The following is a 14,241-nucleotide window of genomic DNA, read 5'->3' as shown; positions in this document are numbered from 1 at the left end:
GGGGTAGTTCTTAGTAGTGACTGCTTCCTAGAACTTTATGTGAAAGTAAAACCAGAACTCTGCTAGTTCAACTGTAGCATTAGGAAAAATACCAAAAAATAAATAAAGAGGTACGAGGAGCCTAAGAGCAGGAGGGAGGTTCATTTCTAAAGGGCTGGGGATGAGGGTAGGAAGCCAGAGTTAATTTGAGGATGCACTGGAAAATAGATGAGCTTGTGGATTTAATTCAAAATCATCCAAGCAGAGTCTTTTGCATGAAAGAGGCCAATGATCAGGCTCAGTTTACTCGAAACATCAACAGTGACTGCATCCTGCTGTTTCGGAGTTTGTGCTGATAAATGCTCAGTGTCTTGACACCACACCACTACGTTTGTACCCTGCCTGCACACTGACTGCTTTTTCACTACGTGGCTCAATACTTCCATTTGGAGAAGTTCTTTAAAAATCCATGTTTTGAAGTTTGGTCTTTTTGAAACATGCTTTACCACAGAATTAAATTCAGCTTCTTTCTCTGATTTGGAAACACACTGTGAGATTTTGGGGCTTTTGAATCGGCATGCTAACTAGTGAATAACAAAAGGCATAGGAATTGACAGGTATGAAACAAAAGCAGGATACAAGGCTCTTGTGCTGCAGCTGAGTTTGCAACGTGTCATGGGAAAATGGCTAAACTTCCCAGCTCTGTGCCTACAGAGTACAAAACAGGGCCAGCAATGCAAAGTCTCAAATGGGATCTGCAGAAAAATTGTGCAGCATTCTTTGCAGAGATAGAATATAGCATCTTGGTAGGAGTTGCTTTATTAGCTTTCGGATTTGGTAGTGATCAAGGCTTAGGTTATTTGAGACTAGACTATTTCACCAAATAACTTTGTTACACACAAAAGATTTTTCCTTCTTACCTGCTTGGGAGCTTTCAACATTAATTTTCTTCACACTCTATTTTTCCTGAACTTGATTTTTCAGTATGTTTTTTTTTTTTTTGCATGAATTCCTTGCAAGTGAAAAAACAAACAAACAAAAAAAAAAAAAACCCAGCAACAACTGAGACAATTTTTGGTTTAAAGCTTAGATTTCTTGGGAAGCTTTTTTTTTTAACAAAAAGTTTTACAGGATTTTCATTTAATAAGTTTTACTGGGAGACCCTTATAGTGACTTGAGGGCCTTGGAACTAGTCAGAATGAAATCTGCCACTGAAATAACACAAAATGTCTTTTCTCAGGAGACAGTTCCTGTAGAAGGTAGGATATCAGATTTGTCAGTTGTCTTGCCATGAAGATATACTACTGTACTTAATGCAAACTTTAAAAGAGATGGAGGATAGCGTTCTCTGCCCATTTTATATTCAGAATCTCTAAACTCATTGTACTAAAATATTTTTGTCAATGTTACACTCCATTCGTGGAGAAAACATGGAAAACAAAAGGGAGGGGAAAAGAGAGAAGGAGGGGTGGGAATTCTTGGGTAGCCTTAGCACAAGGAGGTTCTGGTGGCAGCTATGGGGATAGAGAAGTGCTCAGAGATACTGCACAGGTTATGTCAGTGTGATCTCATTACTTATGAGCCAGTGTAATTTATTCACCAAAACCTTATTTGAATACCACAACTTATCTGTAGCATATGTGAATTTTTAAAGATGGCTGATGGATATGATCTCTGAAAGTAATAATTAACAGCTTATTGCATCTCAGTGCGAGTGACAGCTGAGGGTGTGCATGAAGCACATACAATTATTGATTAGCAGATTAAGGATGTTTGCTGCTTGCTTTTTTTTTTTTTAATTGTAAAATTACTTCAGTAAAGAATTCCAAACTCAGCTGCAAATGACTCAAAGACATTGCCAAGTGAAGTCTGTTTTTAGTGGTATGTGTAGAAACAAGTCAGGCTTGCAGTTCCCAGTGGGACAGAGTGTGGGAGTCTGTCACCCTTACTCATGTTGAGTAATACTTTGTTACACAAGGGATCCTGTCAAAAGGAGCAGCGTCGGTTTTTTAGAGGTACCAGTTATTCAGCATGCATAAACAGTTTGGGGCCGGCATGGGATGGAGACGGTCATTTGTATTAATTGGCACCTTTTGGTCAGGCTGCCTGTAGAAACTGTGGCTTCAGTAAGTCCTGGAACATGAGGTGTGTTGTTCGTGCTAAACATGAGCAGAGACGGGCAGATACATTTCTGATGGCATGAGTAAGCTTGTGACTACCCACCTATTATTCCATGGAAGAGCAGAATCTACAGGATTTCCCATGTATAAATTAAAGGGAGATATCCCTGCAGATCAGGAAGAGTCAGAAATCCCACTGCAGTGTGTAGGACTGGTTTAATTTACAGCATTTGTCTTGAAATCAAACCGTCTTAGCAAGTAAATTCTCAGTGCAGTTGTTGGACTGAATTACCCTCGCACTGGGCTGAGGGGTCTGAGCTGCCCGTTGTGTCCGTGTGTCCGTCTGCTTGCCTGCTCCCTATGGAGCTGAGTGAGTCCAACCCTGCCCATGGGAAGGAAGGAGCCCGTGGCTGCCCACGAAACCCAAGAGGTGAGCGTTTTCATGCCGATTCCGGAGCTGGCTCCGCGACGCCAGGCTGTCACGCCTGGTTATGGTGAGAACACAACAAGGCCTCCCTGGAGAAGGGCAAAAAGAAAGTCTCGCACAGTCAAAAATTTGACATACAATTTAAATCATCTCTCTACATCCTGTGGACTTGGAGCTGTCAAAAAGGCAAAGCCTGCGTTTGAATGGAAAAGCTTTTTATTTCTTTAAAAAGTGTACCAACTATAATTATCCATAACTATGCAGGCCTGTTTTAATGCTGTTTTATAATTACAGGTCTTAATGCTAGATTATACAAAGTCATTTATAAATAGTCAGAACAGAGGGACTTTGGGAGTTTTTAACCTGTAGATTGCTGTAGGTTGTGGCAGCTGATGGGATTTTGCCTGTGTATGTATGGTGTTAGCTGTGCAGTGATTGATGAATCCCTTAATTAACTCCCAACAAGTTAAGATTTATGGCCTCATATCTTTTTCTCCTGACACATCTGTGTTTGTCACTTTTGAAGACATGGATAAGCCATTTCTCCAAAAGCTTTTGTGGGTATCTGAAATGTTTCTGAGGTATTTTGCTTAATGTAACAAGATTAGAGTTTTATGACATAAAATTTATGAAATTTTATGGCGTGAGCAATCAAACTGGGATGGATGCTGGTTGTATGCTAGAGGGCACTATCTCCTTGAATACTGAATGCTGCTTTAGATTTATTTTGGGGTGTACAGCCATGTATCAAATGAACAAACTGGTCCACCAATGAACAAACGTAGTGGAGGCATCTAAATGAGGTTCTGTTAGAAGTAACAATAAAAAACTAGACCTGTGAAAAGATCACTTTTTGAGGTAGTTAAACCCAAGGGAAAAAACAAAGTGATGTTGTTTGGTAGACTGAAATTTTTGGGGTGGAACTGATACTTGTACGTGGCACAAAGAAACTATTTGTGTGGATGCTGTGCATCTCTTCATCTGCAGTGGGAAAATCTCTCTGTGCCGCTGTCAGTCTGAAAGCACTGAGATCAGTAGGCACAGTTTAAGCCTGCAAAGAGTCAGCTAAATTGAAAGAAAGATATGGAGAACCACCCCCTATTGTAAAATGAATCACATCAACAATTTGTGGGCTAAAGAGTGTGTTAGAAGGGTGAGATTTTATCTCCTGGAAAAAAGAGAACAACTGACAAACAAAGCACAACAAAAAGCCACACTTTTGCTTCCAAAAAGCGCATGCATTTAATGAAAATTTAACACAATTCTGCATATCAAGAACCATTCTGAAAACAGAAAAGTGTCCCTTGACAAGAAATAGTGTTCGTCACCATGTATTTTGAACTCATCACCAGATCTAAATCTTCAGTTCCATCCTAACCCTTGGTCAAAATCGAATCTGGGCTCCAGGTTTACAATTCAGATACGTCTGTACAGTGGGATGAGTTCTGCTGCTTCCCTCTACATCTCAACTTTGCAGATTTAAGTTGTCTAAAAGAAATTGATACTTAGGTATTGGATTTGAATTCAATAGAAATGATTAATGTCAATTCCAAATTCAGCTCTTCTTGCAAGTCTTTAAGAGGCTGGATTCCACCCGTAGGGATGTCCTATTAGATTGGGTTTCTGGTCCACCGTGTTCTAACTTCTCTGAAAGTTATATCTTGATGGGGTTTTTGAGTGTGTAGGTTGCCTGGAGAGGTTGTGGATGTGCCCCATCCCTGGAGGTGTTAAGGCCAGGTTGGATGGGGTTCTGGGCAATCTGATCTAGTATTTGCTTGAGCAGTTGGCAGCCCTGCCTGTGGCAAGGGGATTGGAACTTGATGAGCCTCGAGACCCCTTCCAACCTAAGTCATTCTGTGATTCTTTTCCACGATTCTATGATTGTTAAACCTTCTTCCAGAGTAATTGAAAACCTTTTTGAGTTTAAACTAATTTGAGGAAAAGATCTTCAATCTACGTAAGTTGTAAACCATTGTGTTATCCCTGAGGGTAGGTCCAAGATGTCTGACAGCCCTTTGTTAAAATGGTATAATCCTAGAAACTTCATAAATAGATAGACGTGCTTAAAAGCACTCAATTTCAGATAACATTGTTACTCGCAATGTAGCTGTTCCCCTTCGCTTATTGTTTATAGTGGGAACTCTACTTGCTCCTCAGATATGGACTCTTTTAATACCTGGTATTAGCTCTGTAGGAAAATGAAGAGGTGGGAAAAGGATGTGGACTGAGGGAGCATTTAGAAGTCAGAAGAGGGTCCAGTAAAGCTGCAGAAATAATAAGTGAATTTATCTTGTGTCATGTTGTCTTATTCAAGTGAACATATCAGTGATTTGGTCCTTTGCTGCCATGCTTTTTTGTATTTACTATCCTTTTGGAAGTCATTTTCAATTGAGTGATTTATTTTTTTTTAATCTTACATTTTCTTGTGGAAATTTCCCAGATGTTGCTAAGGAGTAATTTCCATGAAACCATGATGTTTGTGTCTGGTGTTAAAGGTGATGATGAGATTTCTAAAAGCACAGATTTTGCCTGACTCAGGTTGGCTCTGGATAGAACTACCTAGAAAACAAATTGCAGTCATTGCATGGGCTGTGTGACCTTCATCTGATGCTGTGCCACTGCTTCTTCAAGTGACCTGGTCACCTGGGAGGCTGAGGCAAATTGGATTGGTAACTTGGCTTTCTTAGCCACTCTAGCAATTTCTAAGCCCTCTAGCATTACTATGGCCATATGGATTGTAATATAAGAGCAGTATGAGGAGGGAAAAACCTGCTGCTTCCTGTGCTGATTTTTAGTATGACCTATAGTCCAACCTATGGTTTTATTTCTAGATAATAAATGTGATCGTCTCATTTTTCCCCTGTAAAAATGATGTCAGTCCTTTTGGGAACAGGTGATGAGCAGAAGGTGATGGCAGTCTGGGATGCATTCATTGAACAGTGTATGGAAAGCCAAATATGCGCTTATAAAATTAGCAGAAGAGTTTGAATTTAACATGGTGGTCAAACTTCTATTGTGAAGCCATGTGGCAGAATCTGTGGCTGTCTGGGGTTCTCACAACTTGGGTACAGAGTATATACAAGGGCTGCTCCAAAAGTAATGCCTTTTATTTTGTGCTCTTGGCCCACGACACCAGAGGTGGATGTTGGTGGTACAGCAGTAGAGGTTGAACCTTCCCACCAATATTCCATTACGTTTTGCTGCTGTATGACAGATGGAAGCAGAGGATCAGTCTGACAGAATGACATCTGACATGGATGTGCATATGAAGCAAAGGGGTGTAATTAAATTCCCCCGTGTGGAGAAAAAAAATGGCACCCACTGACATTCATTGATGCTTGCTGACTGTTGTTGACCAAACAGTGGATGTGAGCACAGGGAGGCAGTGGGTGGTGCCTTTTAGCAGTGGTGACAGCAATGTGAAAGCCATGACTCATTCTGGACACCCCTGCATTGCAATCATGACACGAAACTAAGAGTATCTTGTTCAGTTCATCCGTGTGAATCAGCTAATGGTGGTGTCTGTGTTACAAAAGAGTATCTGTAGCTGAGAATTTGGTCTATCAGATAGTGTTATTGTGCTCTTTGAATCTCTGATAACTTCCATGGAAATAAATAGGAGGCATTATTTTCAGAGTGTCCTATGTACAAGTCTTCAGTACCACAGAGGGCATCCTTTCTCTGTCTTTTATTGTCAGAGTGAATCGCAGTGAAGAATTTGGTAGATAGCTTACAATGTTTTTAGAAATTGTATCAAATATAAGTATCCTAAAATATAGAATATGCAATAATTGACTAATGATTTTGTGTCTCTCCCTTTTTGTTTGCCAAAATTGAGACAACTGTTTAGTGCTGATTTTGTAAAAAGCCAAGCCAGTGTTGAAATGAGTAACCAAAATGTTATACTCAAAATTAATAGAAAATGTGGTTCTTGGTGCAGTGCAGTGCAGAATGTGAATAACGTGCATTAGCTTCAGGATGGTGTTCCATGTTTTCTGCAGTAGAAAAGCTCGGGATCTGTCATGCCAAACATTATCTGTAAAATGCTGAATTCAGTGGGCTAGAAGAAAACTGCCAGTAAGAGTGTATCCGTGATCTCTGTCTTTATACATATGCTTCTCTGCAGACACGTAGGTGGGGAAGCCTAGAAGACAGAATTCAGGTAGGATGTATGAAGTGTTAGTCTGTTGGACTAAGTCAAACATTAATAGAAAATACAGATTGCTTCTCTCTGTATAGGCAATAGGTGGTGTTCAGAAGAACAGGCGATGTGCAGCTGAGTTTAGGTTCTGGTACGGATTTTTTTTTTAATTTTCTTTTTTTTTTTTTTTTTAATATAATCTAACTTGGCTCAGGAGGCAAAGCGCAAAATGAGATCATTAGAAACAAAATAAGTCCTAACAAAGGGCTGTTTAAAGTCACTGTTTGTTTTCAGACCCAGTTGACTGCTGCTAAGAACCATTTCGTGCTCAATATGCCAAATCGTATGGACATGCTCCACCTCACAGCAGCCCCACACATGGTTCAAGAGGCTGCTGGGCTTTTGAAATGCAGCCCTTTAACTGTGAAGTGGAAAATCAAAATGGGGTAATTAGAATCATAAATGCTAGATTTTTGAGGAGGAACAGTATTACTTCAGCCTGCCTTTTCAGCTTTTACGTACAATAGTCTTCAGTTTCCTTGTTCATAACCTCTTCTTTTCCATTGAATATTTCTCATTTTTCTTTCTTTTCTTCTATTGACTACGTCTGCAGGATTTCTTACTTTTCATTCCACTCCTTATTGCAGATGCCCCAGCTTAGCACAGAGGCCCATTATGCCATCCGTGCACATACCCTGATTTTCATGAACAATGTTGCTGTAATTAATCCCAGAAGTCTCTTGCATTTTAATACCTCACTGGACCCCTCTGTTTTGAAGCCCAAGCAGGAAGTGTTCTGGGTTCAGTCTGTCTTAGAGGATTTTCAGTGGTGCCTGGTTTGGGTGAAAACTTTTTCCAATGAGATAAGGATTCTCTCAGTCTTCCTGAAAGGTGGATGTGTATGTGTTATCAAAAAAATGTTACCAGGCAATCTCAAAAAAAAAAAAAATGTGGACAGTGGGCTTGAATTTTGAGCCAAGATTTTTGTGTGCTTTTCACAACGTGTGTGCTCTACACGTCTCCCTTGTGTGTCCTTTTATATATAGAGATGTGAATTACAGTTACGTGTATATTTTTCTGATCTGACTATGGGTAGGAAGTCTCGGATATCTTGACAAGTCTTCATTCACTCAGTAGAGCCCTGAATTTGTGTTGTCAAAAAGCTTAGATTATTAATGTCCAAATGTTTAATTGCTTAATTATCCCAGATCTGTGAACCTGAAAAGATTCTTTCAATGTGATTATAACACTCTACCGTTCACACGAGTGAAGTTTTATAAACACAGACATTTTGACTTGACAGCAAGCTATTTCATCTTTTTTTGTTACATTGTTTTATTTCCTAATTTTATTTTATTTTATTTTGATATTTTATTTTTTAAGTTAAATAAATGTGGAGGGTTATTCCTTTAAAGCTAAGTTGACAATAGCTTGTGTCTTACAGTCTCCTGCAAATGCAAAACCAGATGGGCATTTTTTTTTAAAGGAATTGCATTTCATTATGCAGTCTTCTTAGGTGAATTTTCATGTTTAAGAAGCCAAAATACAGGAGAGTGCTATATTAGTGTATTATTCTCACAACAAACAAGCCACTGTTCTGTTGCTACCTGCTTGGCCATTGTTCCCAATTGTGTATGCTTTGCAGTGGTATTTGGATGGTTTCCTGCTCTCTGCCAGCACAAAAAAGGCATTTCTGTTACAATGGCCCCTAACCACACAATGACGGCATTAAGGATTTATTTGGAGGTTTCATTATTTTCTCCTCTTTTGTTCCTTCCAGGATGTCTTCCAAGCGACCAGCCTCTCCGTATGGGGAAGCAGATGGAGAGGTAGCCATGGTGACAAGCAGACAGAAAGTGGGAGAAGAGGAGAGTGACGGGCTCCCAGCCTTTCACCTTCCCTTGCATGTGAGTTTTCCCAACAAGCCTCACTCTGAGGAATTTCAGCCAGTTTCTCTGCTGACGCAAGAGAACTGTGGCCATAGGACTCCCACTTCTCAGCACAACACAATGGTAGGTTTGCTAATGGTCTCTTGTGCTTACATCCATTCTTTGAATTCTGCATCTACAGTAGTTTGGCATCCAGATCTGAACTTTATGGAGTATACGGTGCATAGTTACACATACAGAACATGCTACAGTAACGTGAAGGCTCTGACCTAGCTGGACTGTCTGTACCCTCTGCTACAAATGCTAAATCACTCTGCTTTTCCTCACCTTTGCCTGCTGGCATTTAGAGTGCTAAAATTTTTTAGCTACATCAATGTGAATTTGAAGTGTGTGTGTTCAGCAAACAGTAAATGGTTTTGGAACACTGTAAGTGAGAGTCATGTTTGGCATGGTGTCTGAAATATCACCCCAGTGCCAAGTTTATGCAATAGTAAGGCACAAAAGTCTGTATAAAGGGTAAGAAAAAAAGAGAAACTTTGGATTTTATTGTTTTTAAAAATTCAAGTCTGATGTGCACTTTTCGTGCAACACATGCAAGAAGACCTATTATGTTTACAGAAGGAAATCAGCCTACTGCTCTTTCACGTGTGAGTTGCCACCTTTTTTGTGCACTTTACAAATGACACTGTGGACTTAAGTCACTACATTTAGCAGCCTGCCGGAAGTCTGGAGCTGGCTTTATCGGAAAGCGAACAAGAAGGATGAGAAAGCAATGCCATGTTCCTCACTCGTAGCGTAGCGTCACTACTACGAGGTGTTGTGTTTGACCCTTAATGTAGAGTACTGTGATACATTTTAATAAGGGTTGAAAAGTGTAGGGAAAGGAATTGAGACTCCAGGACTTAGACACCTTAATGGAGGTATCTATATGAACACACTTCCACGGCTCTTGCCTGTTTCCAGATTGACTGCAACTTTTCTGTTAGTCCCCTACTTCAGCAAGGGCACTGACAATTTCACTTTAAGTGAAGATAATGAATGGGCCTGCATATTTGAAGGCTTTTAACAAGGCATCACCAAATAGGTGACGGTGTCTTCTCATAAAAGCCTGCAACAGCTCCATAGTGGTATTTAAGCCCTTACAGCTGGTTACACATCTGTAACAAGCCCTCTGTAAAAAGCCTTAAGAGATTTTCTCTCGTAGGACCAAGACAGTGGATATTCAATGAAGCAGCTCTTCTAGACAAAATAATTCGCTGATCTCAATCCATTTTTCTTCCTCTTTGGAATAGTGCTTGAGTTCAAACAGTGGCTCAGAATATATTTTTTTCTTATTTTTTGGTGTTACTGTATCTTCATATGAATAAAGAACCCTGTTGGGAAAATTACTCATGGAAAGAGATGTCATTATCTTTTTCTAACTTGCTTGCTTATGATCCTTTATCATGTGTTTTATGGAGATGTAATTTATAAATACACAATTCAAGACGCTGAAGTGTTAGAATATATAATTGGTGTGTGAGCTTTGCTGTATTCTGGCCTATTTTAAGAGAGTATATTGTAGATAAGAGACTGTTTCTGTGAACACTTAGGTCAGTAGAAGAACTTGTCATGACTACAAGAGGGTAGTAGAATCAGATCCTAATGAAATAAAACTTCTTTGTCTGCTAAGGAAGCATATTCTAGCTAGATTTCACTGAAACATTTAACTGCTCTTTTACAGATTTTAACCAGCTTTTCTATTCATTCATAGTTTTTAAGACCAAGAGGTTTAGGTGATCATCTACTGTGACATGCTACTATGAAGACAGTATTTAATGTGATGTTAAAACCGTTTGTTGTCTTCATAATGCAAAATACTGCATTATAACATGTTTTAGACAGTTTTACCATGGTAGTGTAATATTGTAAGCTCATGTGAAGCTTTTTTTTTTTTTTTTGTCATTTTAAGGGCTGTTTTTGTCTCCATACATGCTTAAGAAAACTGTCAATTTGTACAAACACGACATTTCGGTAGTATTTCTTCTTTAAAAAGAAGTGTCTTGTGAAAATCATCATCCAGGTAGGCCAGCTTGTGTATCTCCAGAAAAAAAAAGTCATTCCCAAAGAATGCCCTCACCTTCATAGCAGTACAAAGGTTGTTTTTATGCTGTTTAATCTGACATTCTGGGCTCTTCTACTGACTCTGGGAAGCATATCCACATGTGTGCACACCACCACATTGTGCAGTCCAATACAGTTTTATTGACAAAGCTCCAGCAGTGTGCTTCACACTTCTTAATAGCTTGTCAGCTGTACTGCTACACCTACTGACTGAGTCTGCAAGTGACCATGGAGTTCTCATTTTGCAGCCACATGCTGCCCTTAGCAGGGTACACCTTTACAGATTTTCCCAAAGACCCCAGCAGACATACAGCCTGTCTGAAATCACACACAGCATCACTCTGCTGCACCCATCTCAGCCATAGTGTTTTGGGCATGGTTGCTGTCTACAACTCTTCTCCTAAAGGGCTCCCAGATAGACATGGTATAGATCCACGGAGGCATTCCACTGCTAGCTGTACAACACCCATTTGGCTTAGGGAAACAATCTCAGCAGATGAAAAGCACAGATAAGGGATCTGCAAACGATACACAATTACAGAGTGTTGTCTCATCAGTAGGCTGCATAGCTGTATTCCTCTTGTCACCACAGCCAGCCCTGTCTTCTCGCATTTTGCCTCAGCAATGTATCTTGAAGAGACAGTTAGAAAAACAATTTTAACCTTGAGAATCAATTTCTTGGCCTCACTTTTCTAGCTGTCAATTGACCCTCTGTTTCATAGGTTACTTCCAGCTGTGCTTCCTTTCACAAGTCCTGCCAGCTGGGACATCCTAGGATCCTCAAGGTAAAAGGCTGATTGCAATAGTGATAGCTCAAGAGTTTGCCCAACTTAAGACTTTCCAAAATTTACCTTGTAATTTTCCAAGTCATATCAACTCTTGTCTTTGACTGCCAACATAGAGACACAGGTCTGAATGCTAGCTGGGTTTTCATAACAGAAGGGCAAAAATTTCAAGAAAGAAGTCTTCAAACCTCCCCAAATCAGCACAGAGCTGCAAAGCTGCATCATCCATCTTTCCGTGTACTGGAACTACAGCCAGAGAAAGACTGTGCAAAAGACTCAAACTGAAGCACAGAATAGCCCATCTGAACATCAGAAAATGCCTTTTTTATAATAAGGGTGACTGAGCACTGGTGCAGGTTGCCCCAAAGAGTTACAAGTTCTCCATCTACAGAAATACTCAGGGCTCTGTGTGGCCCCCTTGAAGTTGGACCAGGATGAGCTCCAGGGGTCCCTGCTAACCTCGGCTTTTCTGTGGTTCTATGAAGGGCAACTGTATCCCAAAGTTGTTTCCTCTTAATAGAAGAAGTGAAATATTTCTTTTAGGTAGGAAAGCTTTTCCACTAGTAAGAAAAGAAACAATGAGTTATCAGACTTAAACCAATGGATTGGAAGAAAATGCAAGACAAATAATTTGCCCTAGAGTGTGCATTGTCTGGCTGCCCTCAGAATGCTAATAGCAGGCCATAAGCTTAGCAGGGAAACACTTGAGGATTATAGTACCTGTCAGTGCCTTTTTTGATGAAGTCTATTGAGGCTACAGTATTTGGATAGTGCAGATAGCTGTTAACTCACTAAAGTTCTGAGTTTATTTTATTTCTATTTGTTTGACTTACCGTGTTGCTTAATGCTTTATGCTTTTGCCACCTCTTAGGGCAGCTGATGTCACCAGCAGTCTGTGTGCTAATTGCTAAACAAGAGATGCCACTGCTAAAAGCCCTGATTAACGTGCATTACAGACACTGTGTACCGTGGTCAACTTTGGCTATTCTTCATAACTGTAGAATATCATTGAAATGCTGGGCGAGATTAAAAGGGAGAAAGTTCTGACTAAAGAACGAACTGGTAAAATGTACTTGTGACACTGTCCAAACCTTCCAAATGAGTGACAGTGTTTGCTCTCCTGCACTTGTCCTGCACTTTTAGTGGGATTTAGAATTCACTTCCAGCTGTGCTTTAAATTGCAGTGCACTGCGGAAGGGCTTTATTGCTTCATACGAACAAATGCTGCATTTCTGTGGTGGATGAAGTTACTACTCTGTAACTTGGGAATAATATTAAGAAATTTTGGCTGCATTAAGAATAACAGTTCTGCTGCTCAAAGAACTTACCGACACGTTGTCTTATGCTTTTTCTCCACTTGTCCAAAACAAGAGATTGCTTAGAGGTGCATTTGAATTTTGTCATTGCATATGTCCTGGCCTGCACTTCACCTGTTGGTCTGGGAGTCATCAGTGTACGAATGGTGCCGGACCAGAACAACATGCTTAGCTGCTGTTTGGAAGTGGTGAAGGGAATGGAAATCTGAATGTATGTAGCTTTTAAAAAAGTCAAATAGAACTCTAATTATACTGAGCTAAAGAATGCCTATTAAAAAAACCAACACAGTGGTTTTAGAGAAATTATAATTTCCAGTGTACCTTTGTGCATCAAGCTTAGGATAAGTTATTGTGATGCTACAATGCACAGTGTTGTGAACACCAGTGCCATTATTGTGCCAGCTCTAATAATGAGAATTTCATTGTTTGGGGAGAGCAGTCTCCTACACTCTAGACAAAAGTGTAATTACTTTTGAACGATGTGGAATGTGCTCAGTTTAATAGCACGGAGAATAGATTCACAAAGATTCAGATAAAGCTAGCTTGGAAGCCATATGTGCAGTGTGGCAGTATGAAATTGTTAGCAGGCACCATCATTACAACACACACACGCACACGCACACACAGTTTCACAGTTTAAACTATAAACTGTTGTTTTTGTAATAGATAGACAGGCTTATCTGAACAAGACTAGTTTAATTAAAGCAAAAACAGTGGTAAGTTTGTGTTTGTCTGTTTTTGATGTTCTTTCCTTCCTATCAATGGTAAATTGATATTTATAAGATGATGAAATTGCATTGTTAGAAACACTGCATTATAAATGTCATCACAAAAGTAGCGCATGAAAGCAGTTTCCACAGATATAATTTCAGGCTCGTATCAGAATTTGATCTTTTCAATCTTTACACTTGTACCACTGCAGAGGATGACTGTGCCGGTTATTAGGAAAGGGAACAAATAAATAAAACTCGTCCAGAACCCATCAAATAGCTGTTGAAGCTGCCTATTGCATTGTTTAGTGTCCAGAAATCTGTGCGCTGTCCTTGAAAACCAGTTGTGATAGAGCAAGAAAAAGCTTTGGTACTTCTATTATCAGGGTGACAGTGCATCTTTTGTTTAAGTTATTGTAACTTTAATTTAAGTCACTATAACTTCTTTGTCCTTCTTACTGTAATTCTGTTCTCTCCAGCACTGTCCCATTTATGTATGTAAGAAATACTTACAGTATTTAACAAGTACTTGCAAATTCCTTGTTGTACATATTTTATATAGGGCATATTTTCATCCTTCACAGGATACAGAACACAATTCAGGATCAGTGTGTCAGTTCATGGAACTTCCCTTACTTGTCCCACCAGGCTGTGAATACAGTGAATTTCACTTACATATGGTCCTGGAAAACCAGAATGGATGTTTATTCCAGCTGAAATAAACGGGCAGAAAGGCCAGCTGAAGTTTGAGATGGCCTGTTGGATCAGACT

General features: G+C 39.7%; 1 protein-coding gene across 5 annotated transcripts in view; it reads left to right on the top strand.

The window, feature by feature from the left end:
- The window catches only part of SOX5 (SRY-box transcription factor 5), a 621,758-nt gene that overhangs the window by 362,447 nt on the left and 245,070 nt on the right, over positions 1 to 14,241 (top strand). For 4 of the 5 annotated variants that reach the window (XM_065742493.1, XM_065742491.1, XM_065742490.1 and 1 more), the window contains one exon: positions 8,448 to 8,679. In XM_065742493.1, coding sequence (XP_065598565.1) covers positions 8,449 to 8,679 — 231 coding nt within the window. In that variant the 5' untranslated portion in view covers position 8,448. The remainder of the gene's footprint in view (positions 1 to 8,447; positions 8,680 to 14,241) is intronic. The other variant, XM_065742494.1, reaches the window with a different exon arrangement.

The sequence above is a fragment of the Cyrtonyx montezumae genome, unplaced genomic scaffold (assembly GCF_038088225.1).
Source record: "Cyrtonyx montezumae isolate F1298 unplaced genomic scaffold, pur_monq_1.0 scaffold_3, whole genome shotgun sequence".
Classification (NCBI taxonomy): domain Eukaryota; kingdom Metazoa; phylum Chordata; class Aves; order Galliformes; family Odontophoridae; genus Cyrtonyx; species Cyrtonyx montezumae.
The sequence above is the reverse complement of the archived record's forward strand: the minus strand, read 5'-3'. Positions and strand labels throughout refer to the sequence as shown.